At 35.1% G+C, this 27,604-nt stretch overlaps 2 protein-coding genes across 2 annotated transcripts; one reads left to right on the top strand and one right to left on the bottom strand.

Annotated features, from left to right (window-relative positions):
* Nucleotides 1-1,718: 1,718 nt before the first annotated feature.
* LOC107943458 (prostaglandin reductase-3) lies at nucleotides 1,719-16,051 on the top strand. The gene is made up of 18 exons (XM_041110033.1): nucleotides 1,719-1,981; nucleotides 2,538-2,711; nucleotides 2,797-2,978; nucleotides 3,070-3,175; nucleotides 3,434-3,510; nucleotides 3,680-3,767; nucleotides 10,469-10,661; nucleotides 11,583-11,709; nucleotides 12,464-12,544; nucleotides 12,710-12,811; nucleotides 12,956-13,051; nucleotides 13,288-13,362; nucleotides 13,783-13,902; nucleotides 14,337-14,465; nucleotides 14,838-14,915; nucleotides 15,089-15,175; nucleotides 15,525-15,611; nucleotides 15,693-16,051. Exons 1-18 carry the CDS (start codon nucleotides 1,927-1,929, stop codon nucleotides 15,741-15,743), a joined length of 1,908 nt encoding a protein of 635 aa, XP_040965967.1. The 5' UTR covers nucleotides 1,719-1,926; the 3' UTR covers nucleotides 15,744-16,051.
* On the bottom strand, nucleotides 15,661-18,801 carry LOC107943459 (B3 domain-containing protein At3g19184). The gene is made up of 7 exons (XM_041110034.1): nucleotides 18,400-18,801; nucleotides 18,221-18,313; nucleotides 17,072-17,103; nucleotides 16,797-16,971; nucleotides 16,479-16,685; nucleotides 16,125-16,308; nucleotides 15,661-15,995 (listed from the first exon to the last, which is right to left on the bottom strand). Exons 1-7 carry the CDS (start codon nucleotides 18,529-18,531, stop codon nucleotides 15,988-15,990), a joined length of 831 nt encoding a protein of 276 aa, XP_040965968.1. The 5' UTR covers nucleotides 18,532-18,801; the 3' UTR covers nucleotides 15,661-15,987.
* Nucleotides 18,802-27,604: the final 8,803 nt, after the last annotated feature.

Here is a 27,604-nt window from a genome sequence, read left to right as displayed (position 1 = left end):
GTTTCGTACTTGGGTTGATAAAAGAGCTTTCATAAGCTCAATTAAGACTTAGAATTGATTGTTTATAATAATTTTGAATGTAATAAACTTTTGGTTACATGTATAAGTGATTATATGTTGTCTAATTAACTGTAGTACAACGAATGTAGAATCCTGACGCTCAGACCCGACAATTGAGTCAAGCAAGGGGTGTTACAATTCAAATAGATATTTTTTGAATAATTGTGTTTATTGCTAAAAGATGTGGCTATCAATTTGGATAGTTATATCTTTATGAAGAGACATGAGAACTCTTATAGGAGTCAAACTTTATTTGTTTGATCACCAAAACACATCAAAAATTTCTTTCTATTCTCCTCAATCTTCTAATATTCCTAAATTGTTCTATAAAGATTTAAGGCAAAAGTTCTTTATAGAAATTGATATTCTTGCCATGCTCTGTCCAATGCTCAGTGGACTATTTCCGTCAGTGTAAAACGTGGATAGTCATTAGACTTCATTGTATCCTCAAGGTTCTTTTGCCGGTAATTCTTTGTCACATCAAAATATAAGTGGGGACGAATAGAATATTAAAGAAAATGCCATTAGTATACACCTTGAAGCCTTCACTAATTTCTCATAAGTTTATTTCCATTAATTTCTCTTATTATCCGTATTAAATTAGGACATCACCTAACTTGATTTGATAAGAGTATTCATTAAAAAATTGAATCTATTAAATATCTGCATTTAATAAGTATAACAATTTTATTTAAACTAAAAACTTTAAAAACTGAAATGCATAATGGATTCAAATATTTAGATTCAAAACTGTTATTCGTAGAAGTAAAACAAATTCAAATATCCATTATTTAAATATTTTGATACAGGCCTGAAGTAATGACGATGGGCAAAGAGTCGTGGAGTTTTTTACTAGAATGCTCAAAATATCACAAATTGGCTGCTCACTCAATTGCAGACTCACCATAGTGAGCCAAAATAGAATGAATAGGCCATGTAACCAATCTGCATCTAACAAAGGCAATGCGAAAAGCTTAGCGAACAAAGTCGAGCCAAACCTTCAACGAGAGACTAATCATATCCTTCTTTGTCTTTTTGGTCGACTGGAGCAAGGTGGCCTAAAAGAGTCTATGAGGCGTCGCGTATAGTTCCCTTATTAGTTCTTTATCCTTTAAAGCTCACTTGTCTTGTAGACGACCCTCTTTTTAGGTATTATTTGTCATGTAGGACAATAAATAAATGTAATGTATGGATGATAGATACTTTGTTCTTGTTAAGAGTGGCTCTTACAAGTGAGCTCATAAGGTAAAAGGATTATAATGTCTTGGCCAACAGAATCTTGATATCATAGATATCATTAATTCGCAAGATTGACAAATCATAAGATGAGTTTGTGATGCAAACTTGTTAGTTATAATTATAACAAAATCCAAATTCATTATTTGTAAAAAAAAATTCAAATAATAAATATTTCTATATTAAAAAACTCATATAATAATATTATCGAAATCTACTATATTTATATTTATAAAAAAAATAAATATCCAAATACGCAATGCTCATGTAAAATTATCAGGTGGTGGCAAATATCACGCGCCGTTGAAGGCGGTATGATCTATCGCGCTAATCGGTTCACTCAATCAAAAACCGACGGTAAAGACTACATGGCTGGTGTTTCCACGTCTTTTAGGCGTCAATGAATCTGGTTTTTTGCTTTCATCACCGACGAACGATACCTTCGAGCAATAGCGACAAAATATGAAATACATTAAATAAATATTTATATTCTTTTTTCTTAAATATTATTTATATTTCCAAAGTAGCAGCAAGGTGCCATAATAAACAATTTCCTAATAATCAAGGATACGTTCTTTTTTTTTTTACTTAATTCCAAAAACAATAACAAAAGAGAGCAAAACAAAAAAAATGGAGCTTAAACCTGGCTTATCAGCTCTGGTCACTGGCGGTGCTTCCGGAATTGGTAAAAACTTTCATAAGCTTATTGTTTCTTCATATTTTGTTGGAGATTGCAATTTTTTGGAGGTTTTTTTTTTAATTTGGAATCTACAATTGAAATGAAATTCCGAGAAATCATGAACCGATTGCTTTTGATTTATTATGAACAGCTTGATCTTTAAGATTGTGAAATGGATACTGTAATTTATTTGAATTTCTGTTGAATTATGTGCTGGTGAAGCTTTGTTCATTTCAATTTGTCCGGAGTTTTATTTAACGTATCTACAATTGAAATGAACTTCTGAGAATTCATAAACCGATTCCTTTGGTTTATTATGAATCGTTGAACTTTAAGATTGTTAAACAGATAATGTAATTGCTTTGAATTGTTAATGAATTATGTGCAGGTAAAGCTTTGTTTATTTCAATTTATCAGGAGTTTTAATTATCGCATCTCTACTGGAAATAAACTTCAAAGAATTCATAAACCGGTTGCTTTGGTTTTGTTATGAATCTCTTGAACTTAAGATTGTGAAGCAGATGATGTAATTGATTCAGATTGTTCTCGAAATTATGTGCAGGTAAAGCTTTGTGCTTAGCTTTGGCCTCGAAAGGGGTATTTGTGACAATTGTAGATTTCTCGGAAGAGAAAGGGAAGGAAGTTGCTTCTTTAGTTGAGAAAGAGAATTCCAAATTCCATCAAAATTTAGGATTTCCTTCTGCTATTTTTGTTAAATGCGACGTTACTAGCTTAAGTAAGGTTTCGTAGGGTTTCTTTCATGTAGTTGTTTCAGATAATTACAATTTATGTTTAAAAAACATTGCTTCTTGTTTGGGTAGGAGATTTAAATTTAGCATTTGAGAAGCATGTCTCAACATATGGAGGACTGGATATATGCATCAATAATGCTGGCATCGCTAATACAGCACTTTTCTGGAAGGATCAAACTGATGGCACTAAGACATGGAAACATACTATTAATGTCAATCTCGTTGCAGTTATTGATTGTACTCGCCTCGCAGTATTTCTTCAACTCTTTGTACTTTCTGCAATTTTGGTTTCCGACAGTCTCTAGGTACAGCAATGAATAATTGTTTCAATTCTTTGAACAGATTAAGAGTATGCAAGCTCTGCAAAAGCCAGGGGTGATAATCAATATGGGGTCCTCTGCAGGTCTTTACCCAATGTACATTGATCCCATCTACTCTGCCACAAAAGGTTTGCGGGTTTATTGATGTGACTTTGGTCATTGATCTTTTTAGTTAGCTTATCAAGAACGGATGACTGCTTATGCATTACCTCCAGTTCGTGTTGTCTCTGATTGTTTCCTGAGATGAGTGCTGGAAAAGGGAAAATGGATAAATTATGAATGGGTTTTATGGAACAAAGATCCGAGAAAAGTGATCTATCGATATAATTCTTGCTTGTAAGACATTAATGTAATTTGATCATTTGCTTAAAATATCTTATTTTCAGGCGGTGTTGTCATGTTTACTAGATCACTAGCTCCCTACAGACGTCAAGGAATACGTGTGAACGTTCTTTGCCCTGAGGTAAATCTCTAGGTTGCAGAATTTTGGAAGTTCTCAATCATCACAGCCTCCTGGATATGTCATAAAAGTATTCATTTTGTTAGTAATATTTACTGTGTTTTTTTGGTTGGGGGCTGATATTGTCTGCAAACTATTTATCTATATAACTTGCCTTTGAATTTGTATGTAGTTTGTTCAAACAGAGATGGGAGAAAAAGTAGGCGCCAAATATATTACCCTACTGGGTGGCTATGTGCAGATGGAAAATGTGGTGAAAGGTATATTATCTTTTATAGAATAGTCTCTGCTCATTGAAGTCTTATTTAGAGCAATATTTTCTCCAAGTCCTGTCTACATTGTTGTGCTTGACATTCCCAAATTTGGACCCGTGTCAGATATTTGATGCTTTTAAAGTTTTTTCATATACAAGAATCATGCTTTGTACACATCCAAATACATGTTGGATACATGTATTGATACAGAAATAGTCTAGGGAGGATGAAGAGTCGGTAACATAGGTTGTGCTAAAAGCAATATGCTTTAATTAATTGGACAGGAGAGTAAACAGCGTACTGCATTCCCCTCTGGATTTATCAGAGCTATTTGAGACTCAATAAAAAAAGAGCTCCGTCATATAGAAAAAAAAAGACTATTGGATTTACACTTGCTTGGCATTTTCTTTTTCAGAGGTTTGTCATTGACAAACTTTCTGTTACATAAGCACTGAAGTTAAAATTAGTTTTTGCATGTCAAATCACTTCTTTTTCAGCCTCAAGGTTCTCTTTTTCTACTTTTGAAATTTTTTAATTTATTTGTTAGAATCCCTATGATTAAGGACAGAAAACTTACCTTATTACTAGGAGTTCCCTTGTAAATAGAAACTAATCTCAGTCACTGATTCTTAGGAAGTTGGGGATTGTTTCCTTGATTGTGTTATTCCTCTCTTTATAACTGTAAACTAATTAGTAGAAAAATAGAATAGAGTATTTTTTCTCTAAGTCTGTTCATGGTATCAAAGCTCTAGGATTCATTCGATCCTACTCATTCGTCTCTAATCTCCCTTCCTAAAAATCCCTTCGGTTTAGTCCTCCCATGGGTGATGTCAATGAAACTTTGTCTGAAACTGAGACATCACAAATAACTCAGAATGTCAATCAGGGAATCACTCAAAGTGAACTTAATTCCTCCCTTATAATCACCAATCATCGGCTAGATGGGAAGAACTTCTTGCAATGGTCTCAATCGGTCCTTATGGTGATTCGTGGTCGTGGCAAATTAGGGTACATCAATGGAGAAATTCCACGACCAACCACAACTGACCCTACTTATGCCACTTGGGAACTCAACAACTCAATTGTAATGGCTTGGCTAATTAATTCGATGGAAGGCCATATAAGCCGCACCTATTTTTTTTTCAAAACTGCAAAAGACATGTGGGATGCAGTCAAAGAAAACTACTCGGATCTTGGAACCGCCTCCCAAGTATTTGAGATCAAGCCTAAGTTAAAGGATATCCGACAAGGGATACTCGAAGTAACTCACTACAACAATCTGAAAATTTTGTGGCAGGAATTGTATATGTACTATGAGGCAGATTGGGGTGAAGGCTTAGAACACAACAAGTTTATGACCCATCTCAACAATGAACGTCTTTATGAGTTTCTAGCAGGACTGAACCGTGAGTTAGATGAGGTCCGTGGCCGAATTCTGGGCAGATCACCTCTCCCAACCATCGGTGAAACATTTGCAGAAGTTAGAAGAGAAGAAAAGTGTCGTATTGTCATGATGGGAGATTCAAAGGAACCTAAACTTATGACACCGATTGGCGACCGTCCTACTGAGACCTCTGTCCTCATCTCCAAAGGTCCACAGCCACAAAAACTACGTGCTGGAAATGATTCTGGATCAACCAAACCATGGTGTAGCCACTGCAACTGTGTTGGTCATACAAAGGAAAAGTGCTTCAAACTACATGGCTATCCTAAAAAAAAAAAAGGATAATAAGACTGCCCTGTTATCCTCCACTACTGCGGATGATGTTCTCGATGTTTGCCTAACCAAAACCCAACTTGAGACTCTCCATAAGATACTTGGTACTTCCACTACTGATGGATCTCTAACCACTCAAGGTACTGCCCTCAACATTGCCTTTGAATCTAATAATCAATCCCCTTGGATTCTCGATTCGGGTGCCTCTTATCACATGACAGGTGACTCCACGTTGTTTCACACCTATACTCCTTGTCATAACAAGTCCCGAATCCGCATAGCTGACGGTTCTTACTCACCTGTAGCTGGAGTAGGAGAAGTACAAATAATAGAGAATTTTTCTCTCGATAAAGTCCTACATGTCCCAAACTTGTCCTGTAATTTACTTTCAATCAGTAAATTTACTAAGGATGAAAAAGTTCTTGTTGAATTTTCTGCAATTGGTTGTGTGATACAGGAACAGAAATCGGGGAGGATGATTGGCACTCCTAAAGTTGATGAGGGGTGAGCAAAATTCGATTCGACTCGAAAAAATCGAAAAAAAATTTAAATTTCGAGTTAAACGAATCAAGTTATTCGAGTTAATCGAGTTATTCGAATCAAGTCGAATTTTTTTTTCGAATTTCGAGTTCGAATCGAGTTGAGTTTTCGAATTCGAATAACTCGAATAATTCGAATATCAAACTATAATATTTTACATTTTTACCCCAAACTCCCAAACTTTTTTACTTTTCCCTCAAAACTTTTACCCCTTCCCACTTTCCCCCAAAACTTTTACTTCCCTCCCCTCCCAACCCCCCAATCTACCCAAAATCCATTTCCCACCAAAATTTTACTCTCCCATTTATTTTTCTCAAAATTTTACTCCCAAAAACCCTTAAAACCTTTTATTTTCCCCCAAAATTTTTACTCCCTCCCACTTTTTCCTTAAAACTTTTATTCCCTTCCCATCCCACCTCCCATCTATCCCAAACCCTCCCCCCTCCAATTTTTTTAATATTTTCCCTCCAAAATTTTACTTTCCCTATTTACTTTCCCTCAAACTTTTATTCCCCAAAACTTTTTATTTTTCCCCTAAACTTTTACTTCCTACCCTTTACTCCCAAATAAAAAATCAAAATATCAAAAAAAAAATTCACTAAACATAAATAGTAATAATTTTATTTATATCTACTATTTATATTATTAAATTAAATTTCACATTTTATATTATTTATATTATTGAATTGTTTAGTCATATTGAATATTTATATTAAAATTGAATTATTAATTATGCCATAAAATATTCGTGTTAAAATTTTATATTGGTATCAATTTCACATTTTATTTTTAAAATAACTTTTATTAAAAAATCATATTTTTACATTTAATATATTTTTTAATTCTAAAATACATAGTGACAAGAATCTGAAGATAATTGAAACAACTAAGCAAGCAAAGAAGCTAATCAGTATATAAAAAATTAAAAAATAAATTATGAAGTGATGAAAGTTAATAAAAAATTTGATTAAGGTGGACAAATTTTATTACGATGGGTGACAATGGTTACAAGGACCCAAAATTATTTTTTAAAATTTAACTCGAACAAATATATTCGATTCGATTCGATTCGAATTCCATCGCACTCGACTCGATTCGAGAAAACTTCAAATAAAGTTAGGATGATAAAATGAGATTCGAAAACTCGATTAACTCGAAAATTTTCGATTCGATTCGATTCGATTCGATTCGATCGAGTGCTCACCCCTAAAGTTGATGATGGACTATATGTTTGCAATAAAGACAGTACACAAGGGGGATTGGCTCTATCCACTTCAAAAGAGGACACTATTATGTTATGGCACCGTAGATTAGGGCATCCAAATTTTTTGTATTTGAAAAACATCTTCCGTTGTTATTTCGAAATAAAAGTATTAATTCCTTGAAGTGTGAAATTTGCCAATTATTCAAACATACCTGTGTGCCATACCATTAAAACCATATATTCAGTCCCAACCATTTTCATTAATCCATAGTGACCTATGGGGAGCTAGTCGAGTGAAAAATATTATGGGGGTTAGGTGGTTTATAACATTCATTGATGATCACACTAGGGTCTATTGGGTCTATCTCCTCAAAGAAAAATCTGAAACATCCAAAGTATTCCAAAATTTTCATTCAATGGTTCGAACCCAGTTCAACTCTACCATACATACTCTCCGCACTAATGGGAGAGAATACTTTAACTCTGTCCTAAGCTCATACCTTTCTGACCAAGGCATTATACACCAAAGCTCTTGTCCTGACACTCTTCAACAAAACGAGATCTCCGAGAGAAAAAATCGACATCTCCTTGATGTGGCTCGAGCCATAATATTCACCATGAATGTTCCAAAATACGTGGGGAGAGGCTGTCCTCACTGCCTGTTATCTCATAAACCGAATGCCATCAAAGGTCCTCAATTTTCAAACACATCTAAATACCCTTCTAAAGGGCCTTTCCTCTATTTCGTGTTCCTAATCTTCCAATCAAAATATTCGGCTGTAAAGCTTTTGTCCATAACCATCAACCAAATCAATCCAAACTTGATCCTCGAGGCCACACCTGCATCTTCATTGGATATTCCCCTACACAAAAAGGCAACAAGTGTTACTCACCAACCTTGGCCGAATATTTGTCTCTCGGGATGTTACCTTCTTTGAAAATGAACCATACTTTGCATCATCTCATCTTCAGGGGGAGACTTTCAATGAAGATGAGACCCTTAATACTCTCCTCATTATACCTCCTGATCCTACCACTACTATCACAAACAAGCCTAACAACCAAGGTGCTATCCCAAATTTAGATATTGTTTTCCCTATGCAGCAAGAAGTTAGCACAATCCCAGATTTAGATACTGTTTTCCCTGTGTAGCAAGAAGTTAGCACGGTCCTTCCCAATACCAATACCTCCATCGAAGTGCAACAGCCCCTTGATCAAGGAAAACAGCAAAAACAAGTTCCCGAAATACAAGTTTACTCCCGACGGAATCGTTCTCCTGAAACTGATACAGCAGTGCCAATTGCATCCCCAACCGAGGACTGTTCTGAAACAGAAGTCTCACCTCCGTCACCATCCATCTATCTTCCAATTGCAGTTCGAAAAGGCATAAGGAGCTGCACTCAACACCCTATTTCTCGGTTTGTGTCCTATGGAAATTTATCTAAGTCTTACAAAATTTTTGTGACTAATGTTGATCCTGTAAAAACTCCAAAAAATATAGAATAGGCTCTTTAATCAGCTGAGTGGAGACAAGCTGTGATGGAAGAAATGAAGACCCTCAAAAACAATGAAACATGGGAAGTCTCGGATCTACCTAAAGGGAAAAAACAGTAGGGTGCAAATGGATCTTCACTACGAAATTTAAACCCGATGGCCGCATTGACCGGTACAAGGCTCGACTTCTGGCTAAGGGATTCACCCAAACTTATGGTCTTGACTACAACGAGACGTTTGCACCGGTTGCCAAGCTAAACACCATTCGAGTCCTCCTATCTCTTGCTGCCAACCTTGATTGGCACTTGACTCAATTGGATGTAAAAAATGTTTTTCTCAACGGGGAATTAAATGAGGAGGTGTACATGGATTTCCCACTCGAGTTTGAAGAAAACAAGGGCCAAGTGTGCAAGTTGAAGAAGTCCTTGTATAGGCTGAAACAATCTTCACTGGCGTGGTTCAGCCGATTTGCAAAAGCTATGACTAGCAGAAATTACATTCAAGAACAGGCAGACCACACCATGTTCTACAAGCACTTGGAAAAGGGAAAATGCTGCATCCTCATCGTTTATGTGGACGATATAATATTAACAGGAGATGACTCAAGCGAAATTGTGAGGTTGAAAGAATTCTTTGGTACAGAGTTTGAACTTAAAGACTTGAAGAATCTTAAATATTTTCTTGGTATGGAGGTAGCAAGGTCCCAAATAGGTATTTCCATCTCCCAAAGGAAATATGTTCTTGATCTACTGTCAGGAGTTGGTTTGATGGGCTGCAAACCAGTCGAAACTCCTATGGAATCTAACCTTAAATTGGGAACTGATGAGGATGGAGAAGAAATCGACAGGGGGAGATATCAACGACTAGTAGGAAGACTCATCTACCTATCTCACACCTGTCCAGACATAGCCTTCAGTGTGAGTGTTATCAGTCAATACATGCATGCCCCGAGGGAGAAGCATCTGGAAGCTGCATATAGAATATTAAGGTATCTAAAAGAAACTCCTGGTAAAGGTCTGTATTTCAAGAAAACTGCCAACCAAAATGTGGAAGTCTACACTGATGCAGACTGGGCAGGTTCTGTTAATGATAGACGCTCTACAAGTGGCTATTGTAGTTATGTTTGGGGTAACCTCTGGAGGAGCAAAAAACAGTTTGTGGTAGCACGCAGCAGTGTAGAGGCAAAGTATCGAGCATTATCTCATGGTATATGCGAAGGAGTTTGGATACAAAGACTTATGGGGGAACTAAAAGTGCCTTATACCAGACCTATGAAGATGTACTGTGACAACCAGGCAACTGTCAGCATAGCACATAATCCTGTGCATCACGATCGGACCAAACATGTGGAAATAGATCGCCACTTTATAAAAGAAAAAATACACTAAGAGAAGTGTGCATCACCTACCTACCTACTAGACAACAAGTTGCAAACGTGTTAACTAAAAGTTTGAACAGAAACATGTTTAAAGAATTTATTGGCAAGTTGGGTTTGATAAACATCTACCCTTCAGCTTGAGGGGGAGTGTTGAAATCCCTATGATTAAGGACAGAAAACTTACCTTATTATTAGGAGTTCCCTTGTAAATAGAAACTAATCTCAGCCACTGATTCTTAGGAAGTTAGGGATTGTTTCCTTGATTGTGTTATTCCTCTCTTTATAATTGTAAACTAATTAGTAGAAAAATAGAATAGAGTATTTTTTCTCTAAGTCTGTTCATTATTACTTTCTTTGCACTTATGCATTTCTAGGTGCTTTCGACCTTATCATGGATGAGAGCAGAGCTGGTTCTTGCCTATGGATTACAAACCGCAGAGGCATGGAGTATTGGCCCGGTCCAGCAGCAGAAGTGAAATACCTGGTGCGTTCTTCTTCAAGTTCCAGGAGAAAAATCTCATTCCGAGCTCCTTTAGGTGCCCAACTTCCTCAGAGTTTTGAGAAAGTGTAAGTAAAATGTCAAAATACTGTTTCAGTTCTGAGAATTTTAAGGAGAATTACCTGAGGGGAGGAACGGGCACGATTCTTCGGCTGGCCAGTATAAACTGTAGATTAAGTTCTTGCATGGTTTCAGAAAACTACATTTTTGGGACAACATGTGTGAATCTAAAAGCTTTTATTCAGCTGACATTTTTGAACTCAATTACCTCGTTTGTGTCAAGATCTGCCTCAATAGAGGCAGCTGCCAAAACCTTCCACTTTTAAGTTGTTTGTCAAACTTGTGAAGTCAAATCACTCAATGGGATGTTTATTCTGAAACATTCTTGTGATAAAATAAAAAAAACTTAAAAGGTTATTTCCTGTTGCCCTCAAATGCCAATAGGCGGAAATTCTAACCATTTCCTCCAGTGAATCCTGAAATCTTATATCTCCTCATTTTAGAAGTCTGCCTAATCTAATAGCAGAGCACCAAAAAAAAAAAAAAGAGAGAAGAAGAAGAAGAAGAAAAACGATAGTTGGATAGGTGAAGTGTATTAAATACTAGGGTAGAAACAGATGGGCAAGTGACATACAATAAATAGTTTCTGCATATTTCAGAACATGTAGACAGGGTGAACTGCTAAATTTGCCCCTGCAGGGAAAACAATGAGGGGCTCTTATTAACTATGTACCGTCTGCTGCTTTTACAGCATTTATGGCCTAGGCCCTGGTCAATTAACTAATACAATACTTTCTTAACATCAATTTTCTTATTTGTTTCTAGTTCTGCATCTGCTCATTAATGTCAAACTCTCGACTCAGAAGCAAGCATATATAAATATTTTCTGGTCAACTTTATTTTGTATCAGTTGCTAATAACATAAAAGGTAGGATGTTTATTGGTTTCTTGTAGCTGCTGAGTACTGCCTTTTTTCTCTTCCTATCCAGAGTTGTGCATAAATTGACTCACAATTTTCGTGATGCTACCCACATAGTACGTGCACCATTGAAACTACCAATTGAATCAGGGCACGTCCTTCTGAAAATCATTTATGCTGGGGTAAATGCAAGTGATGTAAGTTTTCTAGTATCCTTTAATGATTAATTTGATTTCGAGTTTTATTAATTAAATATTTTGTGTGAAGATTGTGTACGACTTGCTTAGATGGCTTGCATGAAAAAGGATGGGGAGTCGATAAGCAAGTTACTTAAGAGAGGTGCAAATGATTGCAGATGCTTGGATGATAACCAAAATCATATAGACTGAAGACATAAGGAGAGATCTTGGCATCTTAACATGTTCTTGACAGTTGGATTGTGTGGAACAAAAAAAGGGTTAATTGAGCTTAAGGATGTAGGATCTATTGACTAAGAAAGGTTGGCTGTAGATATTTTGAAAGAACATGAAAGATAAGAGATGGATGAAAGAAAGGAATTCCTTCTTCAAGTTTTAATTTTAGGACACCTTCAAGCCTAGGAGAGAAGGGATCGCTTGGAACTACTGGCTGTGGGTTCTTTGCGTCTATAGGATGGAAAAGCTTGGGAAAGTAAGAAGGGAGATGGTCGGCAAGTTCATATTCATCATCATTTTCCTATTAAAAAAAGCATTTGGGTTTCTCTATCTTTTCCCCTAGATATTAATGGTGTGGACATAGGAAAGAAAACAAGTATCACGATTTCTTCTTTTTTGTTTTGTTGGTCTTACCATCTATTCATTAATCATTTATCCCTGTACCGTTTTCTGCCTTTTTTCCATTAGGTTTATATATCAATAACTGCTCTTTAATGTGTAATTATATCTATTTTACTGAATAACATGCTACACACAGGTGAACTTTAGCTCGGGCAGGTATTTCCTAGGAAACAAGAAAGACCTGAGTTCCCTTCTTCCTTTTGATGCTGGATTTGAGGTGCGGGAAGAATATTAACTAAATGCCAACATGTGGTACTATAATTCAATTATGTTGATATCTTATGGTTTATTATTTTTCAAATTATCACTGCATGTGATATCTAGATTTTTTTGGCCAGACTTATAAATGTCTAACTAACTTCATGTTATTTTGCTGTTACAGGCTGTGGGAATAATTGCCGCAGTTGGAGATTCTGTAAGTAATTTGGAAGTTGGAACTCCTGCTGCAATCATGGTTTATGGAGGTTATGCTGAATTCATGACGGTATGATATCCTTTTTTTTAATTATTTATTATGTTTATAAACATCTTGTTTTATCTATCTATTTCAATTTTTTTTACATGCCTTTCTACTTAAATCATATTTAAATTGATAAGTGAATAAATATTGAATGTTGAACATGATTAGGTCTCGTCAAAGCACATACTTCCCATTGGAAGACCTGATCCAGAAGTTGTTGCTATGCTTACTTCAGGATTAACAGCATCAATCGCGTTGGAAAAGGTTCATTATTCCATTTTTTCTTATTTAGATGTAAACTTTTCCATTCTCCCCAACCCCTTCTCTCTCATGAACTTTTCACCCATCATCCTATGTCATATTATTTTTTCTTGCCATATCTCATCTTTCTTCATGTTTTTCTTGGTGTACATTGTAGTCCTCCATTCAATTTTTTTTTTCTCTCTGAAAGTGTTTCCGTTTCCCTCTTCTTCTTTTTTAAAACAAAAAAAAATTTATAGGTCGGTCAGATGGAATCTGGGCAACTTGTCCTTGTAACTGCTGCTGCTGGAGGGACCGGACAATTTGCAGTCCAGGTTCGTCCTAAAATACGATATTTATTTATTGCTTGAATTTGTACAAGCTCTATGTAATAGTGGCCAACTTTAATCTGGAGGAATAATTATGGATGCATGTTTAATGTTTTCCCTATTGTTTGTTGAATAAAGTCCAGCTTTTTGAGTTCTATCATTACCTTATTGTACTTCTGTTTTTTCTTAATTGCTTATCTTAGTCTTATACATATTGACTTTTGATATTTATTTATTTATCCAAATAGATTCCGAGATATACTTTATATTTATATGATCATCATAATTTCTTCCTCCAGTGCAAGTAGCTCTATTTTGTGGTTGTATTTGTTATATGACTTTAGCATTTATATATCATTTTTGTATACTCCTACCCCACCCTTTTTGGGCAGTCAACAAAAATATTAATCATAACTATATGTGCAGCTTGCAAAACTGGCAGGAAACAAAGTTGTTGCCACTTGTGGAGGAAAAGAGAAGGCCAGGCTTTTGAAAGATTTGGGGGTTGATCGAGTCATAGACTACAAAACTGAAGACATCAAAACCGTATGTCTGAAATTCTGAACTTCTTCTTTTTCCTCCTTTTCTTTATTTGGGACACCAATTGGATTCTTAACTTCATTGGTTTGATACAAATAATTTTTCTGTGCATAAAATTTGATCAGATAATTGCTGCTGTTTTTTTCTCAATACTATTAATTCTAAGATTCTCTAATAATTAGCTATGCTGTATCTTTTATCTCTAATATTATATCCTTCAATCATTTGAATTTTGAACTCTAATTAAGAGGGATTGTAGTCTACTTGATATCTTTTCCAGCTGAGATTATTCTCAACCCCTCTTCCATGGACGTAGATCTTAGTTGCCATCCTTTAATCATCATCAATGCCCCAACTTCTGATCACATCACAGTTTGCATGACTAAGTTCTTGATTGCCGTGAATTAATGGATGAAATCTAAGACTTTGTGGATTGGCAGGTTCTGAAAAACGAGTTTCCTAAAGGAGTTGACATTGTCTACGAATCTGTTGGTGGTGACATGTTTGATTTGTGTTTGAATGCTTTGGCTATCCGTGGACGGCTCATTGTGATAGGAATGATCTCTCAGGTTGTTTCTTTCAGAATGAACTTACAAATTTCTAAATTAACTTGCTATAGTTCTTTGTGCTTTTGACACATAGCTTTTAGTTTTTGTACCTTTTATTTTGTGTTTGCACATTATGTTTTTTTTTTGGCTCAGTAATGATTATTTTTCGGCAATTTTAAGATAGATCATTTGTTAAATTAATTTTCTTTGAGTTTTGGAGCTTGAATTATTTGCTATGGTTCTCCATGCTATGGATATAGTAGTTGTAGATAACTAAATGTTCCCAACATTAATATTGTTCCTAATGAATTATTAAGTTACCTCAATCCAATGTAGTCAATCTTCATATTTGCAATTTAAAGCTTCTGATTAAACTATTTGTTTTATATATAGTATCAAGGAGAGCATGGGTGGAAGCCAAAAAATTATCCTGGTCTTGTCGAGAAGCTTTTAACCAAAAGCCAATCTGTGGTATGTTGTTGTCAATTATTAACTTTAAGCTGTTTAGCAGCAGTCTTTTGATTCTGTTGTTCTCACTCTTCATTTTTCTTGGGCATCCTCACGGAAGACACTTGCTGTTCTGCTTTAGGTTATCTAGTCTTCTTGACTGAGGAAATCTTGTGCTTTTACTGTTTTGCAATCAGGCTGGCTTTTTCCTGCCACAATATAGCTATTTATGGAAAGAACACCTGGCTAGACAATTTGATCTTTACTCTTCGGGGAAGCTTAAGGTACTTTTAATTGTTTTATGCTAGAAATACTTCTGAGCGGTTGAAAAATGTTATGTAAAATTACTTTAAAAAAATTTGACAATTTTTACCATTGTTGTCAAGAAGTATTTTTTTTTTAAATAAAACATTTATTTTAAGCATATTGTTATTAAAAAACACTTTTTCAGAAGGTAAAAGCTAAAATCAAAGGTTTACCAATTTTTTTTAAGTTTGAAATCATGATATAAATTGAAAAGTGCTTTTTAACCTTAATGGTAAACAAAGTTGTCAATTTAGAATACACTGGATATTATTTTATAGCTTAATATTGATGGGATTCAAGTTCCTAACATGCATTCAATGGCAATAGGTTGCAATAGATCCAAAAAGATTTTTAGGCTTGCATTCTGTTCCAGATGCTGTTGAGCATCTTCATTCGGGTAGAAGCAGTGGCAAGGTGAGCACAAATCATTTATGAACCTTGGTCCTCATTCAGGCAAATCAACTACTAAGCTCCTAATGCCATTTTATATTACAGGTGGTGGTTTGCATCGATCCAACCTTTGAACAGCAAATGGCTAAGTTATGATGTGAAGATGATGAAATCATCCTCAAACATAATAAGTTCCATGAAAATGGTTACATAGTTTGAATAAAGGTTTAGACAAATACTGTCAATAGCATTGCTAAAGGTAAGATGATAATCTTATATTTTTTATCACCCTTAGGTAGCAAATACCATACAAAATCATCAGCTAAATGTCTGCATGTTCTTTTTCAACTGAAAACAAAAGATATCAGTACTGTCTCATGCCTTGACTGGAGAAGATCTACTACTTCCCTGTAAAAACCAGTTACAAATCAGAATATATATGAACATAGATATGAGATACAATATATGAAAAAGAATTAAAATATCAGTAGCAGATATATTATGTAAATTGAAAGTTTAGGAGTGGTAAGTAATTACTTGCACGGATTCGTTTAGATCTTCTGTTTTGGACATCTGGCTCAACATCTGCCTCTTTGCCATCATCCTCTCTTTTTTCTTCTTTTTCATCTTCTCTATTTTCTTCTTCCCTTTCATCTTCTCCTCCTTTTTGGTCCTCTCCACCTCCATTGTCGTCTGACTCGTATGCCCTGATAATATACACCTATGGAACAGTAGTGGTTGACATAATTAAAACAGCTTTTTGCCGTATGATCTTGAGCCAAAAGTGGCATGTTTGAGGACATAGCTAGAAATTATGTAGTATATGTAGTATTATAGTGGCTGATCAATGTTAAAGCATGAAATTGAAGTTTGGGGAGTATTGTTAGTCACCTTAAACTCTGTAGGAGCTACTAGCTGGAATACTAAAGCATCCCCATCAACTAGATTATGGTCAATTGAAAATCCTCTCCAACCACCACTAAGACCTGTTTTGTCTGCAAGGTATTTGGTTACAAACTCCTCTCCTTCCTCATCCACCAAAGTTACCATCACGTCATGATGAGGCAAGTTTTTCTTGCAAAACTGGTTCGGTAAACCCTATTCAATATGTCACATTCCAAGATACTAGTTCATGGGCTTATCTTTACTTTGAAGGAGGGCAAAAATCAAGAGACTGAGAAAAATGAAAGAGTAGCTAAGATATCTTACTAGCCAAAACCCTCCAGTTACATGTGATTGAAGCATGGGCTTCACAAAACTTGGGTACTCAGAATCTAATGTAGATTCAAGGTGTTCTGCTCTTTCAATTGCATAAGCTCTTTCTTCAGCCGAAGCATAAACTCGATTAAATAGATCTCTGTGGCTGTGGCCTCGGTTGTACCCCCTGCACTAGTACACTATGTAAGACTGGAACAATCTGAGAAAGCAAGAATCTTCACACACACACACACAATATATATATGAATATCCGATTGGAGCTTAACCTTCTGAGTCTCTCAAAAGGTTCAAGAGGAACCTGCCATACCAACCATCAAGAAAATTGGGTCAGAAATCCAGTTGTGCCGTCGTCATTGAAACATTAACAACCAATATAGTAAACAGAACTGTGTATTGGGTAGGTTTTGTTAATTTTGGATTAAAAATATCATTTTGGTTTAGGTTAGTTGTTTCAAGTTCAAATAGAGGTGTTCAAATTTAGGCTAAAATTGAATTACCCGCTTAAACTGATCTAATTCGGTTAATTGGTTGGTTAACTGATCTAATTCGATCGGAGGTCGGTTAATGGTTTTTTAAAAATTCAATTAATTCAGTTCGAAATCGGGTAATTCACTGAATTAACTGAATTTGATAATTAATAATACAAATTATACGTAGTTTTAGTTCAGTTAATTCGGTCAAATGAACATGATCTATTTATTTATTTTATATGTTTTATACTTGTTTTAACCAAAATAAAAAATAAAAACATATAAATTTCAGTTCGGTTGACGATTAAAGGATTAAAAATTTTGATTAATTCAATTAATATTAATTTGGAACGGTTAACCGTTTGAACACTTCTAAACTCAAAATAATTTAAGGTTCACATAATTTAAGCTTAAGGCCTTGGTTTTTTCAATCAGGTCATTACAAATTCAAAACATTTCAAGTTGGTCAGTTCAATTTAGGTTCTTGTCATTTCATCCTTTTGATTTCGAGTCAATTTCAAATTTAGTTGTTTCAATATTAGGTCATTTTGAGTTCGAACTCTTTTTGGTTCAAATTATTTAAGTCATTATATATTTATAACATTTCAAATTATGATCAAGCCCTATCATTTTAAGTTTAGATCATTTCGAGTTTTGGGTCGGTTTCAAATTTGGTTGTCTTACTCTTTTAAATTGTTCGAATTATTTCTAGTTTAGTATATCTGAGATTGAAGCTACAATATTTGAAGTTGTGATGAGTTTAGGTTTAGAACATTTCGAGTTAGCTGTTGAAATCATATTTAGTTCAGATTAGTTTTATATTCAAATTAGATTGGGTGAGGTTATTACAAAGTTAATGAAAAATCAAAGGAAGTAAAAACTGGGCCTTCCAAAAATTCCAATCCTGTTGACCGTTGTCATGAGACGGAGAGAGAGAGAGCTTACGTCTTTGTAGTCCGGTTTGGGTTTGTCAGCAACACGACTAGACCGTCTCACTGCCGTCAACTCCACCTGTTTCCGAGGTGTTCGGGGCTTTGCCTGCGTGATTTGAATTTCTGTAAGCTCAAAAAAGTTATAGATAAATAATAAAAATAATAAGTGTGCATAAAATATAACATACTCACCGGAGATGACTTGACGCTCTTGCTCTTCAAAGCCTGAGAGAGGCTTTTGAGATTCAGTTCTTCCATCCTCTTCTTGTTCTCTTCCAATCTCCTTTTACGCGTTTCTTCATAGCTTAACTCTGATTCCGCCATTTTCTAGGAAACCAAACAGAAATGACAGACAAAGGGTCTTTTTATTTGAGTTTTGCAAAAAAAAAAAAAACTGGGGAAAAAACAAAGAGGTGGCTTGAGGTTTTTGACTTTTGCCCTAGAAACGATACAGAAGAAGGTGAGAGACAGCACACTGTCGCAGAAGAGGAAAAAACAAAGAGTGAAAGAGAAGTGCGCCGCACTCACTATTATAGCTGTTTACGTCTAAGAGTTTTGAATTTCAAATTACCATTTCTATTACCGCGATTTTGGAAGTCAGAAATTGTCCTCATTTTGGTCTTAATATTGTGTGATAAAAAATTTTGAAAATTAATAAATATATATATTTACTTTTCATATCCGTTCCATAATTACATTTGGGACTTGTGACTACTCCTTCGAATAATATCGTCTCTAATATTAAAAATTAAACCTAAACCCTAAAAAACTAAAAAAAAATTGCACCCAGAAAATAAACAATAAATAAATTTTATTTATTAAACGAATTTAAGAATTAAATTATTTGTCAAAAATTCGAAAATGTATCTTAAATTTTATTATTCAAAGTTTGTGTCTAGTTGAACTCATTTTCAAATTTATAATATTTATTTTAAATTATGCATTATGTAATTTTATATGATTATGAAATTTAAATAGGTTTTTATTTCTTTAAATGACTAAAATTTAAAATTTCAATTCAATATTTTCTTAAAAAAACAAACCCAAAATATGTGGGATGGACGCAGTAATGATACTGCTACCAACACTGCAATCTTTCGGTCTCCTCACTACATGATGAGCAAACGAGGCTATCAATCAACCCCCTCCTACATTGCTTCAGCTCCCCTTCGGTCAAAATTCGGTCATTGACAACTACTCACAAGAAGTTTTGTACCCTTTGACTTTTAGGACCTCTAAACTTCCACAGAAAGGAACAAATATCATCTCTTAGATTGAACCCCGCCGTTAAAGAAAACTTTCTTTATTAGTAAGCAGAGGTGATCATGGCGGGGCGGCCCGGCCCGGCTCGATGACCCGCTCGAAATATGAGATAATTCGGGTAAAAATATAAGGCCGAAATATGGGTTTAGGCAAAAAAATGAGGCCCGTTTAGAAAATGGGCCGGCCCTCGGCACACTTTTTTTGCCCGGGCTTAGCCCGGCCCGAATATAATAAATAAATTTTTTATTTTTTATTTTTAAAATATTTTTTTATTTTTTATTTTTAAAATAAATTTTTGGTGCTTATTAAAAAAATGGGCCGGGCCGGACCGGGCTCGGGCTTATGAATTTTTCGGGCCGGGCCTAGATAAAATTTTAGGCCCATATTTCGGGTCGGCCCGGGCCCAGGACGCGGGCTAAAATTTTTTGGGCCCAGCCTGGCCCATAATCACCTCTATTAGTAAGGTCGAAAAGCATTTTATCAAATGAAACTGTAATTTTAAACCAAAATTTTAATCTAAGTTTAAAAGTTGAAATTTTTATTTTTTAACTTTGGAAAAAGTGTTTTTCAATAAAGTCTTGAACATAAGATAACATAAATAGTAGTGATGTATTTGTCGAAACCATTTTTATTTTTGGAAAAAAATAAAAATTAGTTGTCGATAAAAATTTGGAGTTGCCACCAATCTTTTATTAAGGTGTGATTGGATCACCTAAAAACGACTTTGGTCTACGAGCTTTAGAAAAACGGGTTCGGGAGTCAGTTACGTACGAGGAAGGATTAGCACCCTCGTAACACCCAAAAATTGGTACCAAGTTGATTAATAAATGTCTTAATGTCGAGAGTTGAAAAATACGATCCTTAATTAAATTAAGTTATTTATTAAGACTTCCTCATTTTAAAAAAAAAAGAAAATATCACACCCAATGCGTTAGGGCACAATATTTTATTCCTTTCAAGATGAGTTGGTCCAAAAAATTCGTGTAATAAAACTTAAGAAAATATTTAATTGTTTAAAATTTATAAAGAAATCGCAGCCCAATACGTTAGGGCACAATTTCCTAAAATCTCAAACATTCAATATTTTCTTCTTTTTTTTTAAATCTTTATCTCGAGAAATCAACATGTCACATCCAATACGTTAGGACACAACATATTGAATTCTCGATGACAAGTCTTATTTTGTTTGATCAAAGAGTAATTCTCGATTGTTAGATTTAACAAAGAAAATCGGAACTCAATACGTTAGGGCTCAATTTTCTTGAAAATCCTAAATTCAAGTATTATCTCAATTTTGAAAATTTTAAAATCGAGTAAAAAATGACGTAATGCTACATTAAGTGTAAAATACAATAATAAATACAACAATGGCATAGAAATAAACGAAATTAATGTATATAAAAAACAACGACATATAAAATATCAAATGAATAAAATATAAATGAAAACACAAATCAATAAGCAAATGAAGGAAATAAAAAAATATATAAAGAGAAAAAGAAAAAAAAGTACAAAATATATACATGGAAATTATGAAAACATAAACATAACTTATACATAAAATTTTAGGGTTATAAAACTTATATATAAAATACGTAATGCATTTATGAAAACAAGAAAAATATATAAATATATACATATATGGAAATTTGAAATAAATAAAAATATAGTTAAAAATAAATACCATCTAAAAATATAGTATCCAAATAAATTTAAAAGTAGATATTATATACAAAATACATAAAATAATATATATAAATATATTTAAATCAGTTATGCATAGGGATTGAAAAAAAATCATATTACAGTATATATATAATAGTACGTATAAAAAAAGGTTGAAATAAATGAAATATATAATGGAGTATTTTAAAAAGAAATGAATTATATATGAAATAAATGGAAATAATATAATAACATGTAATCGATGATTTATTATGCATGTATAAGAAATAATTTGATATAAATTGTACCCGTATAAAAATATTATAAGAATATTTATTGTATAAATACTTAAATATAAAGTACTTAAATATAAAAATGGATTTAAAAAATATATTATAAAAAATAAAACCACAAAAAAAGCATATATTATGTTGAGTTAAATAAAAAAATACAATAATATAATATAAGTAAAACTCAAAATAATAGTGTATAATAGGATAATGTATATAAAAAAATGAAAATATGGCTGAATATACCACCAATAATAATAATAATAAATTAATTAATAAATTAATAAAAAAACAAATGTTAAAACAGATTAAATCACAATTGAATCTAAATTAACAAGAAAAGAATAGCATTACAAATAAGATGAGGGGCTAAGTGTAATATACGGATTACATAGGGGCAGATTGGAAATATTTCCTCGCCCCCAAAACGCTGCACATTGCTCAGGATCTAAGTGAAACAAAAACAAAAATGTAAGCTGAAATTTAAAATAAATAAAATCTGATTTGAAAACACTACAAAATAAGAGGGATTAAATGCGCAAATTACCCAAAAGCACAATATAAAAGCTATCTATAACCCTAAAATCAGAATCTTTTCCATTCTCATTAAACCATAAAAAAAACTAAATCCTCTCACACTCTTCTGCCGCCTTCAAACCCAAAACTTCATCAGACCTCGATTTGGACGGAGTAAACGAGGTTTTGACGACACTAGTATGAAGGTAAGAATTTCTTTCTTTTCTTTTTCTTTTATTCAAGAACAGATCAAAAAATAAATAAAAATAAAAAATAAAAAAAACTTTGAGAATCACCTTAAAGAAAACTGATGTATTTTATTACTTTTTTTTTGTATCCAGTATATGTCAATCCCCCCATTTTACAGTATTTTTGATGGCTTTTTATAGCCGAATGAAAACATAATAGCATAAACCAATCTAAAGAAGAAACAAATCTGCTTCATTACTTGATTTTTGAATATTTGATTGTGTTTCCTTTTTTGTTTCTCTTTGATGCGCAGGTATGGGGACGCTTGTGGCTGCTGCGCAAAGGGCTTCCTCAGAAACCTAGGGATTCTGCAAATGATTTGGGCCACCGAGCTTTGGGCCCCTGTTGTACTTCGGGTTTTGGGCCACATAGACCTGTTTGTAATTTGGGCCTTTTACCCGGGCCAAAATCAGGTATTACAACTGCCCCTTTTTGCTCATTTTCGTGCAACGAGAATGGAGCAAAGACTCAAAAAAATACTCGATTTTGCCCAGTCGTGTTGGACATTGATACTCTTCTTCTTCAAGTAGTCTCATTCTCTCCTACTGCATTTCAGAGGTATAGGAACTAGCACTTCAATCTACTCCACTGCAATGCCAAGGAGATAGGATTCGTACGTTGTAGCCTCTCAAGAGAACAAAATCTACTCCACTACAACTTCAGGGAGATAAGATTTGTAGCTTCAACTTGATCTGCTGCAACTTTAAAGGTGAATTTAATGTGATCTACTCTGCCACAATCTCAACGGGATAAAACCCATCATCCTAATCCACTCCACTACAACTTTAGGGAGATAGGACTTGTTCATTCAGTCTGCTCCACTGCAATTTTATGGGGATAAGATTTTCTTACTAAGTCTGCTCCACTACAACTTCAGGGAGATAAGACTAGATGCGATCTGCTCTCTGCAACTTCAGAGAGATAAGATCTGTGGTTTTAATCCGCTCCACTGCAACTTCAGGGAGATAGAATTATTGGCTTTAATCTACTCCATTGCAACTTCAGGGAGATAAGATTCTCAATTTTTAACATATTCCCCTATTGACCAGGGAGATAGGATTCACAATCTTCAACCTATTCCACTGCTGACCAGGGAGATAAGGCTGGATGCGATCTGCTCCACTACTGCTTAGGGAGATAAAATCTGTAATCTTTAACCTGCTCCACTTCCACTGAGGGAGGCAAGGCTAGTGTCTTCGATCTGCTTCACTGTCAGTACAGGAAGGCAAGATCTGCTATCTTTAACCTGTTCTGCTGCCATCGAGGGAGGCAAGGTTAGTGTCTTCGATCTACTCCGCTACTGCTTAGGGAGATAAGATCTGTAATTTTCAACCTACTCCACTACTGCTCAGGGAGATAAGGCTGGAGTCTTCGATCTGCTTTGCTGTCGGAGCAGGAAGGCAAGATTTACTATTTTTAACCTGCTCCGCTGTAACCCAGGGAGGCAAGGCTGATGTCTTCGATCTGCTTCGCTGTCGGTGCAAGAAGGCAAGATCTGCTATTTTTAACCTGCTCCGCTGCAACCCAGGGAGGCAAGGCTGGTGTCTTCGATCTGCTTCGCTGTCGGCGCAAGAAGGCAAGATCTGTTATTTTTAACCTGTTCCGCTGCAACCCAGAGAAGCAAGGCTGGTATCTTCGATCTGCTTTGCTATCGGCGCAGGAAGGCAAAATCTGCTATCTTCACAGATCTGCTCTCTGGGAACATGACCTGTATAATGAACCTAATTATGCCTAATGATTAGGATGACATAAAATGAATCAAATGCTCCTAACTAGACATGTGTGAATGGTGTTTGCACGAATGCGTAATTTTTAATTTCTTTTTTTTTCGAGAATGATCCCACTTAGGTTGTCATTGTTCGAAGTTTATTAAGGCTTTAACACTAATATGCTACAACGCCTTCTTGCTTGGCTGGCTTTTCTGAAGAAACATTTAGTCAGGTTGCCCCCAATTGTAAACCTCAAAGTTCAATCCATTGGGGCGCAAAATTTGTACCATCATTCTCTCAATGTAACCCAAATGGAGGAATATATGACTTTTTCTCGATCCTCTCCTATCATAATTCAATGATACAGGATCTAAATCTCTCTGGTCCTTTACACCATTCCCAGGGTATCGTACCAAAGGCTCATGCATAGATGAAGACTTTCTTCTCCGAGGAAACCTCTTCCTATTGTCTGGTGATCATTACTTGCTTGTTTATTTAAGCTTTGTCATCATCATATCATCTGTTCAATCAATGTTTTTGACAACAAAATCCAAAGAGAAAGTCCTAATTTAGACCCTTCCTTCTCAAATTTCCAACCTTTAAACTTGGTGCGTTCTAAACAATAATCATGTTTCAGGTTCCCATATTATTTAGAAACTTCTAGGGTAATATGCAAAACTTCCCTTGTGAAAGTTATATTAGTCCATTGATTATTATTCCAATGCAACATGCTTGCAAAAAATGTCATAACAATGAATAAGAATAAAATTAGTTCTGAGCATAGCTCGAAAGGAATAAATTATCAAAAATAGTAAAAAAGGATAACAAAGAAATTGATTGGGAATGTGTATCTTTGAAAGGAGTGAAGTATTCCAAGAATAACAAATTTAATAGTATGAAAATTGGGTGCCCCAAATATCGCAGCTTGAACTTCTCTGTACAAACTTTTTGAAGATCCTTCTGAGTTTGACATGTGTTTAGGAGATCCACAGTACTTTGCCAATGCCCCAAGATGTTACCTACCCTTTCCTGATAATTTAGGTATAACAATATCACCATATGCCCTAATCTGGTTAGAATTCGAGTTACTCTAATCACCTCGTGCCCCATTCTGATCAATATTTGAGCCGCCCTTTTTGGGTTTTCAACTCAAATCCCCTTTGGTCTCAAGGTGCCCTTTGCGGGTTTTCACTTTGGCCTCTCCATTTTTCTTTTCTTTTTCTTTTTATCACTTTCATTTTGATTTTGATTTTGACCCTTTTTTTTTAATCTGAACTCATAGGATTAGGCATGTCCTTGTTATCCATTCTGATCGACGCTTTTCCAAATAAGGCCTTCAACATAAGGTCCTTCCCAGCTTGGGATGAAGTTCTTTCTGTATGAGAAAGATCTTTTTCAATACCAGGTCCCTCTCAGGGAATTCTTTAGGGTAGACCCTTTTTTGTGAGTTCACATCATTTGCTTTTGGCACATTTGACCATGATGAATAACTTTGAACATTCCTCTTCAATTGAAATTAATCTAAAAACTCAGAGAAAAAAAATCTTGTCTTCAATAGGCAAAACCGCAATGGGCCCAAGAGAAAGGTATTGCCCCGGCAAAGGTTTTTTTTGTGTCATATTTTGTTTAGGCGATATGTCATTAATCGTGAACAGACTGCAAACTGACATATGATTCTTCAAGAATTTGCTAATTGTCAAGTTTGTGATATTGGTATATGAAGCAGCTTCCACCCATTTAGTAAAGTAATTGACGACCACAAAGATGAATCGGTGACCGTCAGACTTTTTTTGGCGAGATCGACCAAATGACCTTCATGCCTCACATAAGGAGAAGTCATGTATCCCAATGATTCTTTGTAGGGTAAGATCCGTTTCTCGACTTGTTCTACCATCCTTAACAGGTCCAGAAATAGGCTACGATCTATGTCATCTTCAAAGTCATGAGATCCTTCTAAACACATGTCTCGCTCAGAAGGAGATTCTGAGTCAGTAGCAGCATCACTCATGTCATTGATATCTGGGGACCCATAGTAAGTGCAAAAGAATATACAAAAGAATGTGTGAATTTACGAATAATTATTTGTATAATATAATTATGAATGAAAGAATGATGTAGAAGAAAATTCAAAAGAATGAAAGAATGTTGGCTCAAAAATAAATGCAAAGATGTATTTTATTAGAATAATGATGTTCATACATGAGTCTATTTCACAAAGGAATTCCTATCATTTTTAGGCTAAAAACAACAAGAATGTTCTGAGCATTACTCTAAATAAGCTCTAGAAACTACAAAAATTTCTTCCGCAATCCAAATATTTTGAACACTCCTAAATTTATAAGGGCGGACATCCAATAAGGTCTCTTTTCAATTATGTCTTCGTATATGACATTGATGTGAACCCTTCCTAACACATCTTCATATATTGCATTCACTCCATTATCAATCATGATTGGGTAGCGGATTAGATGAATCATCCAACTTGACAATACCCATGTTGATGAATTTTTCAATTAGCTTTTTGAAGGTAATGCAATTCTCTATTGAGTGCCCCGTAATTCCCGCATGGTAATCACATTGTGCGTTAGCATCATACCACTTGGGGTACGGAGGTTGTGGAGGCTTCACATGTAAAGGAGAAACAACATGTGCATCGAATAAGCTTTGATACAGCTCCTTGTACGACATTAGAATTAGCGTGAACTGGAGTTTTTCAGTACCTTGCTTCACACATGATTCTTGTCTTGATGAACCCTACTAATTAGCAATCGATTTGCTGTACGTATTCACGCTTTTCACCTCATTTTCTATTTCTTTTAAGGCTTGCCTTCTGTTATTCCCTCCAGCATCAATCTTTCCGCTCCTTATGGCACTTTCAATCATTTCACCATTCATGATTATGTCAGGAAAGCTTTTGGTGGCACTCCCTAACATATGTGTGATAAATGGGGCATTTAACGTGTTAACGAAAAGCATCGTCATCTCTCTTTCTAGAAGAGATGGTTGAACCTGGACGGCAACCTCCCTCCATCTCTGTGTGTATTGCCTAAAACTTTCGCCGAGTTTCTTTTCCATGTTCTACAAAGTGATCCTATCAGGTACCATGTTAGTCACATGGCTGTACTGCTTTATGAACGTCTGTGCTAGATCTCTCCATAAATTAATCTGGGTATGGTTCAATCGATTGTACCACTTGGATGCTGCCCCTGTGAGGCTATCCTAAAAGCAATGTATCAGTAGTTGGTCGTTATTGACATAACCAGTCATTCGTCTGCAAAACATAGTAATATGAGCTTCGGGGCTACTGATTTCGTTGTACTTCTCAAACTCTGGCATTTTGAATTTGTGAGAGAGTACTAAATCCGGGACCAGACTCAATTCTTTAGCATCCATCCCATAGTAGCTTTCCGCACATTCCATCGCTCTAAATTTCTCTTCCAGCCATTTGTACTTTTCCTCTAGCTGTTTTGGCAATTCATCATTCATTTTCTCCTTTCCAGCCGTCTCATCGAAGTCAGGGATAGCAAGATTAACAAGGTTGGCTCCGGGGTTAGAGTTTGATCTTGCCTGAAGATTCATTAGCGTTGCAGCGTTGTCCTGAAATTGCTGAGATTTAATGGTAACAGAGGACCTATGCGGGTATATCTCAACTTGCTGGGGGGTAAAGTCTGGAGGATAGACAGGTCCCTCATTGTTTTCTTCTTC

Source organism: Gossypium hirsutum, chromosome D13, assembly GCF_007990345.1.
Source record: "Gossypium hirsutum isolate 1008001.06 chromosome D13, Gossypium_hirsutum_v2.1, whole genome shotgun sequence".
In the NCBI taxonomy this organism is placed as follows: domain Eukaryota; kingdom Viridiplantae; phylum Streptophyta; class Magnoliopsida; order Malvales; family Malvaceae; genus Gossypium; species Gossypium hirsutum.
Note: the sequence above shows the minus strand (reverse complement) of the source record. Positions and strands in the feature narration are given on the sequence as shown.

What these genes read in the sequence shown, in the direction of transcription:
- LOC107943459 (XM_041110034.1), bottom strand. Translation starts at nt 18,531, where the DNA reads ATGGCGGAATCAGAGTTAAGCTATGAAGAAACGCGTAAAAGGAGATTG. An exon ending in CCAAACCGGACTACAAAGAC is followed by an intron (nt 17,104 to 18,220) that starts GTAAGCTCTCTC and finishes TTGGTATGGCAG; the next exon opens with GTTCCTCTTGAACCTTTTGA. An exon ending in TAGCTCCTACAGAGTTTAAG is followed by an intron (nt 16,309 to 16,478) that starts GTGACTAACAAT and finishes ACTGTTCCATAG; the next exon opens with GTGTATATTATCAGGGCATA.
- LOC107943458 (XM_041110033.1), top strand. Translation starts at nt 1,927, where the DNA reads ATGGAGCTTAAACCTGGCTTATCAGCTCTGGTCACTGGCGGTGCTTCC. An exon ending in CCTCAGAGTTTTGAGAAAGT is followed by an intron (nt 10,662 to 11,582) that starts GTAAGTAAAATG and finishes CTTCCTATCCAG; the next exon opens with AGTTGTGCATAAATTGACTC. An exon ending in AAACTGAAGACATCAAAACC is followed by an intron (nt 13,903 to 14,336) that starts GTATGTCTGAAA and finishes GTGGATTGGCAG; the next exon opens with GTTCTGAAAAACGAGTTTCC.